General features: G+C 41.2%; 1 protein-coding gene across 2 annotated transcripts in view; it reads right to left on the bottom strand.

Annotated features, from left to right (window-relative positions):
* The window catches only part of fbxo38 (F-box protein 38), a 35861-nt gene extending 25150 nt beyond the window's left edge, over window positions 1-10711 (bottom strand). The window contains exons 1-6 of one of the 2 annotated variants that reach the window (XM_039813557.1): window positions 10580-10711; window positions 8356-8582; window positions 7027-7160; window positions 5107-5270; window positions 1328-1493; window positions 814-1089 (exon numbers count right to left, since the gene is read on the bottom strand). In XM_039813557.1, the coding sequence (XP_039669491.1) occupies window positions 814-1089; window positions 1328-1493; window positions 5107-5270; window positions 7027-7160; window positions 8356-8492 (877 nt within the window). In that variant the 5' untranslated portion in view covers window positions 8493-8582; window positions 10580-10711. The remainder of the gene's footprint in view (window positions 1-813; window positions 1090-1327; window positions 1494-5106; window positions 5271-7026; window positions 7161-8355; window positions 8583-10579) is intronic. The other variant, XM_039813558.1, reaches the window with a different exon arrangement.
* Between the last annotated feature and the right edge of the window lie 4317 nt (window positions 10712-15028).

Raw genomic sequence — 15028 nt, 5'->3', positions numbered from 1 at the left:
ACATGAGAAAGTACTCAGTACCTGTACTTTTCATTTGTCAAGTATTTAATTCACATAGGAGTATACAAGAAAACACGCTATATTGGGATGGTACCATTATCGAAATTACCTATATCGGAAAAGAAGACACATGCAGTGTGTTAACATACACTCCTACAGCAGTAATCTGATTAAACTTTAATGGGAACAGGACACACAACTGATAAAGATGTAACTAGTTAAACACTTTTGTAAAATACTGTAGATATTACTCTAGTAAAACCCACACTAAAGGCCCTGATACAGCAGGCAGACGGCAAACAACTAGTGACGCCGAAGTACGACTGTGGCGTCAACTCATGTCGCCTGTGTCCAAAAAGTTGCAATTGAACACACTGCAAAGACTACGAGTCGCACCATGCCAGCAGGTGCTGGTAATCTATTTGTCATTCAAAAAGGGAAACCGGATATACAAAACTTTACCATTATACATAAAATAAAGCAGTGTTTGCTTGAAAAAGCCGGTGTCAGCCAGAGCCTACTGTCCCTCGGCTTCACTCGCCGCTGGGCAACAGCGGACATTGATAACAGATGGTTACAGAAAATGAGCCGGACAAAGTTGTCACTCATCTGGCGATAGCACTGTGTTTTTCTACGCTGTGACAAGACTGTGTAAATGAAAGATTAAGTTGTTGAATTTTATTAATTCAGGGGTCGGCTAGTTAGCTAGCTTGGGCAACGGGCAATCATCGTTGGCCCTACTTTGACCAACGGCCAACCGTCTCCCAGGTGTGTCAGCACCTTTAGGGCCATTTATAGACATGTTTTCCTAACCTGATCTCCAGCTGTCCTCCACCACATGTTGGATCAGCCCTCCCAGGAAGGGAACTCTCACCAACTCCAGCTGCTCCAGGTTCCGGGCTGATGCTAAACCAGTAACCAGGGGAACATATTTGAGGGAGTTGGTTGGCCCTGCACAGTTCCGCATGACAAAGGTTCTCAGGCTTACACACAGAAAGTCCTTAAACGGCTGGGGTTTGGTGAGACGGACCCACTTCAGGTAAAGGTGGCGCAGCATGGACACACACGGGATCTCTGGGACATTGACACCTACAACAAACAAACACTATGTGAAGTACATCAACACAGCTATAGTATTTGTCAAACTAGAGGTGACAGAGCATGGTCACCAAGGGACTTTTGAGCCAACAGGATTGTTTAATCATCACAAACTAACAGGATGAAGAGGATTCATATCCAGTATTTCTGATTAGTTTACTACATTGTATTCCAGCTGGCATGTGGAGGCAGTACCAGGAACTGTCAAGTTAGTTGTGATCCTACTCACCCACTAGATGTAGAGTCTGGATCTTTGCAGTAATGGGGATGGTCAGTTTGTTTTCAGCAGGAATGGGAAAAGCCCCATTACGGTTGCGGAACTTTCCCAGTATATGAACCTGGGGCATGTAGTTCCATATGGCTTCCACCAGCTCCAGATGGGAAGTCTCCACACCCTGAAATTAGGTCAAATAAGGTTATTTCACACAAAAAGTAATCATAATTCAAGGCCCACTTAATAATAGTTTTTTTTTTCCCATTTAACCCTATCTTGCAGTTTTCCTAAGTAGATAAAGTATGCTTAGCTGTAATGGTGATTGTTTACTTCTCATCTCAATTCACTGAGGAAGACCCCGACATGCAGTTGAAAGCTTTGAATATATCTAGTAAGTGCAAGTGTGAACATACATTCTTAACCGTGGAAACAGTAGTTTGACAAAAGAAAATCTTAACTCAAGGTCCAAAGGTTATTGTCATGGTTTTGGTAGTCGCACAATGCCAGACCTATCTCCACAGCGCTGCGGAGTAAGGTCTGGCTCCTCCACACATACATTCTGGGTTAGAAGAAAAAAAATGCTCTGGGTTGTTTGCATTTCTTTAAACCAATCACAATCGTCTTGGGCGGCGCTAAGCTCTGGTCGCAGAGACTGTGGCTCTGCTAAATGGTCTCGGGAAGGAACTTGTTTTGGTGGAAGATTTACTTCATGCAAAAGAAAAAAGCAAAGAAAGTAAATGCCGTACACATATTCTTTGTAAAGCTTTACAATTATTCCTCGAAAGAACCAAGCAGACCTGCCTTGTAGGGTTGGGTACAATTCACATTTTTTCATGGTACCTGTAATTCGGTTCCTTTTTTGTCTGTACCTTCCCTGAAAACTTAATTTCAGTTGTAAAAATAATTCCAAACCTATTTATCCTATTTACTTAGAACATTGTTGTTAATTTAGAACATTTTACACACCACACAAAATACAACACCTCCCTTTCCCCTCCCAAACCCGTCCCTCCAACCTATTAAATCAAGTAATTATTAATTTCTTACACTGCATTCACTGTAACTTTTATTCTTGTATTTGTATCTTATTCTTTTTTAGCCTGCTATTATTTTCCATCATTAATTGCTCTTTAATGTTTTATGTAAAGCACTTTGAATTCCCTTGTTGCTGAAATATGCTATAAAAATAAAGTTGCCTTGCCTTACAACCTCCAGCCAGTCAGTCAGTCACCAGGGCATAGAGAACACTGCTGTGCCTGTCTGTCTAAGTGTTAACAGCTCCGCGGCCGCTTTCGGTTCACAAATTATATTATAATGTAGCGAACACTGTCTGCGTGGAGTTTTTGAAAAGTGTAAACACACATGCAATCTCTTTAACAGCATTGCCGTGACTCACTTTGACTTAAACAAACTGCCGAGGCGACCTGATTTCACTCCGTCCGCATCTCTGTCAACATGCAGAGAGGACAGATAAGCTTGCACTTACAGGTTAGGGCTGCACAATTAATTGAATTTTAATCACGATCACGATTTTGGCTTCCCACGATCAAATTTGCGTGATCGAGCGATATTTAAAATGCGTCATTCCCTTTATGGAACAGTTTTTTCAAAGCCAATCTAGCGCTCCATAAACCACTGTCTGATCACATGTCTCCATGAGCCAATCAGAGCTGTTCCCTGCCTGCACCGCGCAGCTTAGTTTCTAGATGTAGACAGTCACAGAGGACGGAGTAACGTGAGGAAAATTCCACAACAGGTAGCAGTCGTTCATCATAAGACGGTCACAATGTTTACCAGTTTACCAGTAAACGCAACGTTTTGTCCCGGCTGTGTTGTTTTTCAGACAACAGCAGTGACCAGTGCTAGTTTGTGTCTTTTAGCTCATAGCTTTAGCAGCAGACTGTTGGACGTCCCGCTGTTGGAATCCTACAGTGAAATACAGACGCACTACACTGTTTAGCAGTCAGCATTTTAGCTGCGTTTAATCCAGTTACTACTGTGGCTAACGGTAGGCTAACGTTAGCTGCTGTGTAACGTGTTACTAGTGTTTACTAGCGTGACATTCAGCGATGTTTATGTTGCCTCTAACGTGGGTTTCGGAGCATCAGAGCGTAACGCAGACATGTAAGTGGCAGTGTAATGAGCCACAGAAATCTGCGTAGCTATTTTGTCTGGTAGATACCAGGCACCACATGCGCCGTTAACGTGAACAGAAAATTGCGTTGCCTGTATCTTTCACGGCAAACATGCATGTGTGGAAAGCGGTCGCACAACACCTGAAATGGCATACTCCTTCACAGTATCCTTCAATAAAGGAGGAATGTAGCACAATATGGATGTAAAAGCAGTTATAATTATATAATTATGTGACAATAAAATTTGTTTTGGCTAAAATCAACAAATAATCGTGATAATTAATCGTGATGTCAATATTGATCAAAATAATCGTGATTATCATTTTGGCCATAATCGTGCAGCCCTATTACAGGTACCGAGATTTGGCACCGTTTGATTTAACGTGAATCGGTCCTTCGTAGTAACGATATAATTTGGTCGGTACTCAAAAAGTACTGTATTCAGTTTCCAACCCTACTGCCTTGTTGAGCGATCCAAATTTTCTTCAAAACTTGCCATTTTCAGCATGTAGCTTGCTAGCTCGAAGTTTGTTAATGTTTCCCGAAGACAACGGAGTTACTGGAGTACTGGAAATGAACTGTCGTTGATCCAGACTATGGTTTTGGTAACAAGACGTACTGTGTTATCCTGTGCAGAGTGTGACGGATGGTCCAAGCCAAAGAGCATATTCTTCATCAGCACAATAATCTGTTTAATACGCAAGTTAAAAAGGGCTTTTAAACTTTTCTCAGGAGTCCGATCTTAATCAAGTTTAGGCTTAACCTCCACCTGCAGGTAGATCACCAACTTCCTGTCTGACAGGAAGCAGCACATGAAACACCGGTTCCCCTCAAGGCTGCATTCTTTCCCCTTTGCTCTTCTCCCTGTTCACCAACGGCTGCACCTCCAGTCATCAGTCAGTCAAGCTCCTGAAGTTTGCAGACGACACCACCCTCATTGAACTGTGGTGGGCCTACAGGTGACCTGGTGCAGACCAAACAATTTGGAGCTCAATGCTCTGAAGACAGTGGTCTTTAGAAAGAACTCAGCCTCCCAGCAAAAGACAATGATGGTCCACTTCTGTACTTGCCATCTTTGAGTCCATCATCATCATCTGGTACGCTGTTGCCACTGCTAAGGACAAACTACAGCGTACCAGCCGCTCCACTGAGAAGGTAAATGGCTGCAAGCTGCCGTCCCTCCAGGACCTGTACGCCTTCAGGACCCTGAGGCTGGCAGGGAAGATTATAGCTGATCCTTCCCATCCTTGACACAAACATTTTAAATCATTCCCCCCTGGCAGAAGGGTGCGGTCCATCAGACCACAATATCAACTTCTTCCCTACTGAAGCTGGACTCATCAACAAGGCCCGGGACAGCCACTGACACAGACCAAGAACAAATCCCCAAGACAAATTCCTTGCATGTACTGAACCTAGTTATGTAAAGGATAACGTACTGAACCCCTTTAGGCTGATTCAAGCTTCGCGTAGGGGTCCAAAGACCCCTAGAAGTAATTTTACTGGTTACAACACCAACCAACAGAACAGGAACAATTTAGTGGAATTACTTGGTACGGCTGTTGGTTTGATTGAAAGCATGCATGCTCTTGGCTCTCTGGGATGTATAAGTGCACCTTGATGCAGTAGTATAATATCATTCTCACACAACATACTGACCAGCAGATTGGGACAGACTTGTAGTGCCTCCAGGACTCCAGGTATACTGAAAGCCTCATAGCCTCGGACTCGTCTCCTCTCCAGGTATCGAGGGTGGAGGCCATATAGCTGCTCCAGATCTGGCATCTTCTTCAGAAGGAGCAGAAAGCTGCTGTCTGTAAAGCCTAAAGCAGAAAACACAATAAATACGATCAGCGCCTTTTCTCAATGTGTGTAAAAACAGCATCATCAACTACAGAACCAGCCGGAGGGCACTCATGCATTAACACGTTTCCATTTATCTGCACATTTATTCAGGTCTATACAGGATACGATACAACGTGATTTAGCCCTGGAAAAATATACTTGGCATATATGGCATTCATTCTAATGTCCATGTATTTGGTTTACAAAGAGTTTAACCTGAGCCAGGCTATACAACTATGATAGCAATCATATCACATCCACATAGAGTTAGAAGTATACAGCTGTATTTTAAATGCACTGGCATTGGATCAGTACTCGGTATTAGCCTATACACAAATTCGGAATCTGTAAAGAAAAAAAATGGTATTGGAACATCTCTATGAAAAGTTAGGCACCCACAGTGAAAAAGTTAGTTTGAAATAAGCTGCTATACATAAAGTAGTAAACCGGTCTAAATACACTCAGAAGTACAACCTGGTCAACACCCTGCTGTAATACGGTAACTCCCTCCTATATCTGCCACCAGACCTCTGCAACTAGTGCAGAAAGCTGCTCCACACCTATGGTGCGTTCTTTTTGTCTTGTAATCGCGACTAGTAGCTCGAGTGTGACGTCACATTCGTGTCGAAAAACGAATAACCGCGGGTAGGCTACTGCTCTGCTTTCTGCTCAAGACTCGGCCATTGTTGTCATATAGCAACCGAGCGTCTCTAGCCAATTTCAGCTGCACAAGCTACAAAATAACTAATTAGGCAGTATTTAACTCATAATAAGACTGTAGCGACATGCCTATAGGTAGCAGTATACAGTGCTATGTGTACGACTTCTTCATTTGGTTACAACAAAGACTTCGGGGGGCGTTCTTTTTGCAACTTCCGGTTCGTAACTCCGGAAAACGACTCGTAGATAGACTTCGGTGGACAAAAAGAACACACCACTAGTCTTCAACCTCCACAATTTTTCCCAAACCACTTTGCTTTCCTGTTACTACAGTGGCTTCCTGCTGCAGCTCACATACAGTTCAGGACTCTAATCTACCAGCTGCAAAGATTAATCAATTAGTTGTCAACTATTTAATTAATAGCCAAGTATTTTGATATTCGAATAATCTTTTGAGTAATTTTTCTTACGAAAAAGTAAAAGTTCCAATTCTTAAATGTGAATATTTTCTAGTTTCTTCTCTCCTCTGACAATAAACGGAATATCTTTGAGTTGTGGACAAAAGGCATTTGAGGAAGTCATCTTGGGCTTTGGAAAACACTGATCGAAATTTTTCACAATTTTTTTAGACCAAACAACTAATCAGTTAATTGAGAAAATAAATAACAGAAAAATCAACAAAGAAAATAATCGTTAGATGCTGCCCTACATCAAGCAATCGTCAAAACCCAAAACTCTGGCACGAGTCACGACCATTACTTTCTTCTGCCTCTGGAGGACTGGTCACCTGCTACCCAGAGGCCCCTCTGATCTCATGAAAGCTCTTCTCTATTCTGGTCCCAGAGTGGTACAATTAAGTCAGGACAGCAGGGTCACTGCCCATCTTTCATCACTGGCTGAAAAACACCTTTTCAGACTGCACCTCCACAACACATGACATGACGTGTTGCTAATGTGTAATTTCTTTATAAAAAAAAAAAAAACTGTAAGCAGTTGTACTGTAGCACCGAACACTAAATACGCTCTTAGTTATTTGTCTGTTAGGGATGCAGTGGTTGTGCTGCAAGCTCTTACCTGAAGGCATGTACTCCCACCAGCGACCAGCACATAGGTCCACTACTTTGACCACCCGCAGGTACAGAGTTACAGCTTCTCGAAGCTTTCTGGACAGACACTCCATACACATGATGTCCTTCATGGGAAGGTACCTAAAAAACAAAACAAATGTCCAAACTTTCAAAACCTTATGCACCTTAGGCCTAGGTCAAGGTGTAACTCTTATTTCTGTAAAGTCACCTATGGTAGGGTCACATGGGAATACATATATACCATGAGATGATATACATTTATCACCTGTCAGAGATTTTATAATACTGTTTATGATTTAGTAGCTGTCCCTCTAAAATCTCTGGGTGTATTAGACCACTGTCTAGACACAGACAGTATATGACAGGCAATATGACGAGATAGATAGATAGATAGATAGATAGATAGATAGATATAAAAATGTCTGTCATATATTTTTCTATATCGTTTAAAACCAGCAGCTGAACTGCGTTAGGGCAATATATGTCAGTTGGATGACGCTTTACGTTCAGATTTTTGCACGTTAGGTTCATTTTGCACTAAAGTTCTTAATAAGATGAGAAAATACTCAGTACTTTTCATTTGTCAAGTATGTAATTCACACAGTAGTATACAAAAATAGGCTTTACCATGTGGTTATCTCATATTGACTAATCTGCGGACACAGAATTCTGCAGATTTTAAAGAAATTAAAGTAAGACTCAGAATGTTAACACATCTCCACCCCAAGCAGATAAACAGTCCACTGAATTCCAGAGATTTTCATTCTGGATCACAGCTGATCGGACAGATATTTAGAAATGATGTTCGGGTTCTGGCTCAGTCACATCAGCTTGATAAGGCATTGAACATTTTAAATAAAAAAAAAAAAAAAGCTCATTATGTAGGTGCGCGTCTGTGTTAACGTGGGCTTGTTGCCCCGTGTGTACTGTTGACATTTCCGAATGCCTTCCTACAGTTGCTTAATAAAAGCGGGCTTTCCACACAAACAACGTATGTGTCATTAGTATGAGGAGAAAAAAAAAAAGAGATTTTAAGTGTGTCGGGCGCAGACATAAATATCTTAATGCCTGTCGGACGCGGGTTCGGACAGAAAAATGCAGCCCGATCCGCACTCTAATCGGGATATATCGCCCAGCCCTATATCATACAGTTATATTTCTATAAAAGGGAAAATTACAACTGTGATATCGCCTGTATTTCTACTTGTACACAGTCTCACCCATGGTGCTGACATCCTCTTAAACAATAAAAACACATTGTAGAACCCACCCAGTCCTAGAATGAAATGCAAAGTGTAGATTGAGGGCAGTGTACCTGAATATATGACAGAGGACTTCATGGGACAACTCATTGATGTAGTCTTTGGGCTCACTAGGTCTCAGGACCAGCTCCACTCCACCGCTGCCCACTACAGCAGGCTGGAGTTTAGTGGCCTTCCTCCTCGGACCCATCACTTGTGCGTCGCTGCCCAGGATTATACACACACACACACACTTCCTCCCTCCTCCAGGAGGCTTATTTCCCAAGCATGAACGTTAGTTCTGGACAAAAGATCACAGAGGAAGACAAGTTAATGGGTACGAGGGAAGAGGATACAGAGACGGGGCGCTTTTCATTTGCCTTTTTTCACGTCGCATCGCTCCCCGGGTGACCTGATCTAATCGCTAACTGCTGCTAACATCAGATAGCTGCTGTCAGTTAGTTAGCTCAGTTAACTGGGCTGTCAGGACTGGGAGCTCGGAACACTTGGGTACTGGAGCGTTGGTGTTTTCGACGCTAGCAGAGGAGATTAGTTTATTGTCCTCCAGCTTTGAAAAAAAATACACCTTGCTGTCACTAGAAATGTCAAGTGTGTTCACTCAGTGCCTGATGTGAGGATGCTTGTCCAAAAGTTAATTATAGGTGGAAAGATGCAGAAGATGTGGGTGGACATCAAATAATAAAAAAAAAAAACTTTAGCCCTAGCAGCGATAACTGTGCACCCTTATAAGTATTTGGACATTGGTCTCGTTTACCGGATGTACAGTACGGGTATAAAGCAGGATTTTGACTGGCTTAAAGAAATACAAACAACCCAGTGATTTCCCCCCTATCCCAGAATGTAAACTTGTGCAGCTAGACCCACACTCCAGTGCTGACAGAGCCAGAGTTAGGTCTTGTGATGCAAGACTATTTGGACAGTACATCACACGTGCAAATACAAAATCCAACGATTTAAAAAGATGCTACGGAGCTGCTAATACCTGCAGACTGACAGCTGATCAAGCTGTGCCGTTGCCATCAGAAACTGACTCAGTTGACCCCTGACAGGAAAGGATGTATTGTTTCACTAAAAACGTGTTCCAATTCCTCTATCTTCCTTTTACTTGCCTGTCTCCCTGACATCTTTACGTGGGAGGGAGACAGATGCAAGTAAAAGATGCAAGTAAAAGAAAACGAGGACAAATGAGAAATACACAGAGAGAGAGAGAGTTACATGCATACTGTATCCCGGTTACAAAGATGCTTCAGTTTGTCAACATACCGTAATCAGGATAGGATGTTCATGCAATATAGGGTCTTACTGGATATTTATATCCCTTTTTAAATTATTATAATTACACTATCCAGGTTTCTGATTACTGTCCGAGTCTTTAACAGCATGACAACTCTGCCAGTCTAGTCATCAGTTGCTTGACACTCAACTGTGTTTACCAGCTACTCAGTGACTTTATATGTAGGCATATTTCTTGTATAACAGTAAACACAGAGGGATTTGAAAAGCTTATTTTTTTTGTGAAATGTGTTCATGTTAAGCAAAGCAAGATTTCAAGAGGTAACGTTAACGTTAGCACCAGTGCTGAAGGTCTACCTTACATCACCAGTGTCAGCACATTTCTTAAGATACCTACGCAGTTAGTAAAGATACATTGCAGGCACATTGGGCTGCGCAGGCTTCATAAATGCACTTGCCAGGCGTAACATCTGTCTAACATTACAGCAGCTGCACATGTTAACGAGAGTTTTGTAAACACAACAGCACGAACTACTTGGTGGTAGTTTTGAGCCTTTAGCTAATGTCAGTCACGTTACTTTCCAGATAGTTTTCGTTTTGTGTGTAACGTTAGGCGAACTCTAAAAGTAAAACAACTTACTAATGGCAAGGTATATAACGTAGTAACGTTAAAGGCATGCCACTTCCGCTGGTAAGCATTGAGCTAAACCACAGAAAACATAAACAGCATCATTCAGGTTTGTTAGCCAGCTGACAAACGACAGTACATCTGTTTACAAACAAGTGACCGTTTAACGTTTACTTACAACGTCAGAAATAGCATTACAACTTAAGACGCCCCATTAAGCCACACCTGTCACACACGTCTAACATTATCATGCTGTAAAGTTCAACCAGGTCTTTGTCAAAGCTAGCTTACTAGTTAGCATAGCCGCAGCTAACATTGTGCCCAGACAAAACCACAAAAGTAAACAATACAGCAAGCACGCTGACTATAACTGCATTGCCTTTAACAAGGCCTTTAGCAATGGTGCTATAACCTACCGGCATTTTTCTATAAAAGCCGCTGTGATGTTCCTCTTCAGCCATCCTGTGAGTACTACCAGAGACGGTTTGGATCTTTGGTACTACCATTTGTTAATAGTTCTTCTTCTTCCTCTTTGATGTTTGTTGGCGGTTGACAAACAACGATTTGGTGAATTATCGCCACCAACTGGTATGGAGTGTGGATCTAATATAGCCTACTGTATGTACAATACCGGTACTCAAAAAATAAAATAAAATAATGACAATTAAACACACAACTAAACTCGACTTGAATAATCTTCAGTTTTTTGGAAAAAATATCTATTAAATTACACTGTACTTTTATTTTTGTGAAGTTTTGAATGATTTGCCTTCTCTCTTCCTCATATTCCTGACAAGAAAGTATGTCCACAGTGATCACATCTTACTGTATTATGTTTACCTATTTTAAACAGTGTTCTGTTTAATCCAGTGTGTCCAAACCTTAGTCTTGATATTATTGTCTATTCTCTCCTGCTCCTTCCAGCACACCTCATTTTCCCCACTTTCCTTTGAATGCTGTAAAGCCATCGTCCTTTCCTCTCCACCTCCTTTTGCCACCTTTCCTTCAATCTCCGTTTAATAATGGTCTTAACTTGTTTTGCTATTTTTGGTAGCCTCCTTTGCAACCTTATCTGCACTTTCATTTCCTTTGATACTGGTCAATATGTGCCAGTATCCATAAAAATATTACTGTAATACCAGTCATTTGAATTCAGAATAATGGTTGTTGTACTTCTATCAAAATGTCTGGTGTGCAGTCTGAATCACTGTGCTGTAAACTAGCTAGTTATGAGCTTGAAACTGAACAAATGACTGCTCTCAATGGCTATGTATCCTTCCATGTTAAACGTGGCCAAATAATGAGGTAAACGTATTTAATAGAATTCCCCATGAGCTAAAACGTTCAGATTTTTTTTTTAAAATCAGTTTGTTTTAACTTTTGGTTAAGTGTTGCGCAACTCTAAGCCGGCCTTCTCCGATTTGTCATCTTTTCCAGGCAGAACTGCTTTAAGCTAAACATTAAGTAAACATAAGTGTTAAGTAAACATTGTGGCATGAAGCTACATGCTAACGGCAGTAAAATATGTAATCTTGGCTGCCAGTGTTGTTAAATTCTCCCCAATTCCGTCACATTACTCCTGAAACATTTCCGGTTATGTAGTATTTGGTTTAAAAGCCTTTATCTGTGTTTTTTGACTGCAGAAAGTGCTGCTATATTCTATTACTGTCCACTGATAACTATAGTAATGTTAGCTACATGCTAAAGGCAGTAAAAGTTCTCATCTTGGCTGCCAATTTGTTAAATTCTAAGAAGCTCCAGCTTCAACTAGTGAAACAGATTTGATTGTAGTTTTTGCAAATTCAACATGGATTATAGGTCGAAAGTTGAATGAACGAGTACTTCTGTCCTTTCGATTTCTTACAGGTTGAGTCGTTGTTGCCCATAACACACTAGCATTCTGCTAATGAACACTAATTGGTCAGTGAAGGACTGATTACGACCAGAGATCCCACTTGATGGCAGCCAAAGCGGAACCAGAATGTCAGAGTGAATATTTCGGTGTGGTCTTTAAAACATTAGCAAACCTCTTTCTAGCACATGTATTGACAGGGAGAGCCTAACCTGTCAGATGTGTTGTCGATGCCTTGAGAGAAAAAAGAAAGTGACTCAGAGCTTGCTGTAAAGCATCTCTGGCCGTACGGATGTGTATGACATCATTGACATTTTAAAAGGCTTTTTAGAACAAAAATAATGAGAAAAATTATGTTTTTTTTAAACATTAAAGCATGTAAACATGTTTTTAGTACAAACACAAAATACAAGTATTATCCTGAAAATGCTACATAATAGTTGCCCTTTAAATCTACTGTGGCATCAGAAAGTATCCAAGGCTGTAATACTGGCTATGGTACTGTTGGAATAAAGTTAAATTTATTATTTCAGTTCTGTTATTCTTTTTTGTCACTGACCATCCAAAGCTTTTTGTTTCTCTCCTTTTGTTTTCCCAACAAGGTTTTAAAGTGTCTTGTGTTGGGTGATCTTGATTGTGGCCCTATAAATTAACCCAATAGTCCAGTAAAGGTTGTATCTCAATTCTAATGGCATTTCTCAAATTTCTACCTGTAATGCTGCTGTTGTTTTAAAAGCATCTGTACATAACAAAGAAATTATTATTATCGACAACTTATGTGATTGGTTGGAAATGATTGTGTTTTACGATGGGTTTTCACAGGCAGCTGTAACAACAGCAGAACGGAGCAGTTCAATTAATTCCCTATGACAGGGGTGTCGAACTCAACTTCACTAAGGGCCACACTGGAAAATGAGAATCGCACGAAGGGCCAGACATGTTTGACATGATTTCTTTCAACTGAAAAGTTGAATAATACCTTTGACTGTATTATTTGTGTCACATATAGCTTTCTCACTAACAGTTTGGGTGACATAAAGCCCTAAAAAGCCAGCAAAAAAATCCTTAGCCAGCATCATAGAGTTTAGTAAATCAAAGATTATTATTATTGTTTTTTTTTACAACAACCTGTTTCACAGCCTGAATATGTAAACTCTCTGGTTCTGTGGCAATTCTGTGAATATAAATTGATATGTGGGCCGGATTAAAATTTGCGAGGGGCCGGATTTGGCCCGCCCGAGTTTGACACATGTGGCCTATGAGAACCACCAAGGGGAGTGTTTCAATATGTTTGTGTCCGGGGTGGGAGGGATCGGCTACAATCTTTCTGCTCGCCTCAGAGTCCTGGAGACTAACAAGTTCCGGCAGGATGGCAGATTCCAGCCAATCACATTCTCAGCGGAGCGGATGATACGTCTGCCCTTGTCCTTGGCGGTGTCAGCAGCGTTCCAGATGGTGATGGAGGAGAGGAAGATGGACGTGATGATGGCAGTGTAGAAGTGCACCATCAATTCTTTGACAGGTTGACATTCTTCAGCTGCCACAGGAATTACATCCTCTGCTAAGCATTTTTGATGAGTGAGTTCATGTTCAGCTCCCACTTGAGGTCATGAGAGATAATGAAGCCCACAGTGCTTACCCAGAGTTATGGGGGCGGCTGGGGCTGAGTTCTTCTGGAAATCCACAACTCCCTGCACTCTTCAGAGTGTTTAGTTCCAAGTTGTTCTGACTGCACCAGGTTGCCAGATGGCCAATCTCCCACCTATATGGCAGACTCATACTCCAAAGAAATGAGTCCAATAAGAGTGGTGTCGTACGTAAACTTCAGGAGCTTGGCGGACTGGTAACTGAAGGTGCAGCTGTTGGTGTACAGGGAGAAAAGCAGAGGGGAAAGAAAGAAGCCTTGAGGGGAACAGGTGCTGATGGTCTGAGATTCAGAAACTGCGTGATATGCACTGCTCACTGTCCTGCAACAGTGATCCAACAATATTTTTCTCTTTGGTTGGGCATTTGATAAACTGTCTGTATTTGGGAAGTTCATGACTAAGGTTATCTTTGTTTAAATTGCTGAGGACAATAAGGAGTCGGGTGTGTCCATTCCACACATACTGTATCTGGTCGGTGAGCGTGCCACCTTCACATTGGCCTAAGGTGGAATGTAAACACCGACCAGGATGAATAAAGCAAGGTCACGGGGTTGAGTAGAAGGGTTTGCAGTTACAGCAATAATTTTAATACAATCTCACTTTACCGTAGCTCCCTCAAGGGGATAAAAACTAAACTTCAAGCAGCTTAGGCCCTTCCCTAATACATTCAAATGGTTGATGGTGGATAATAGGTAGGGATGGCCAAATGAAACCTCATGAAGCTTTGTGAACCATTTTATTTATTTTCTGAGCTTACTAGATGGTGCGCTGTTCAACAAAGTGTTAAAAGCACACTAAATGGCTATTCCTTGAGCCTTTTTCTTAAAACTAAAAGCACCACCTAGTGGGCTAAAAAAAAAAAAAATTATTCACAAAGCTTCATGAAGCTTTATTTGGCCATCACTAATAATAGGGTAAGGCAGGTAAAATTGAGACTAATGCATGGAATCTTGCACACACAAAAATACGCCACAGTATTTTAAGAATTACTTTTTACTTGTTAGGGACACACATGGGTATTTAACTAGAGGTAAGGCCACAGACATTGTGCTATGTAGATTAAACACATGTTCAGTGCAAAATACCATACTGTACATGGCAGCAGTAGAATGGAATAGACGGTCAACAGAGATTATATCAGACCAGTCTACTACTAGGTTAAACTACTACTACTACTTGAACTACTAGGTTTATGTTGTTATTTATTTGTTTGCAACGATTTGTATATTTCCATGTTTGTTTGTTTGTTTATGAAGGAAATTAGGGAAGTGACTGACATTTAAGAACTGTTCCTCTTCCGGTTCATCATTTTAAAACCACGTTAATACCCTAGTTGTAATGTTACTTGCCCAAACCAAAATCAGAAC

Source organism: Perca fluviatilis, chromosome 10 (assembly GCF_010015445.1).
Source record: "Perca fluviatilis chromosome 10, GENO_Pfluv_1.0, whole genome shotgun sequence".
Classification (NCBI taxonomy): Eukaryota; Metazoa; Chordata; class Actinopteri; order Perciformes; family Percidae; genus Perca; species Perca fluviatilis.
This window is presented reverse-complemented; position numbering and strand designations above follow the sequence as displayed.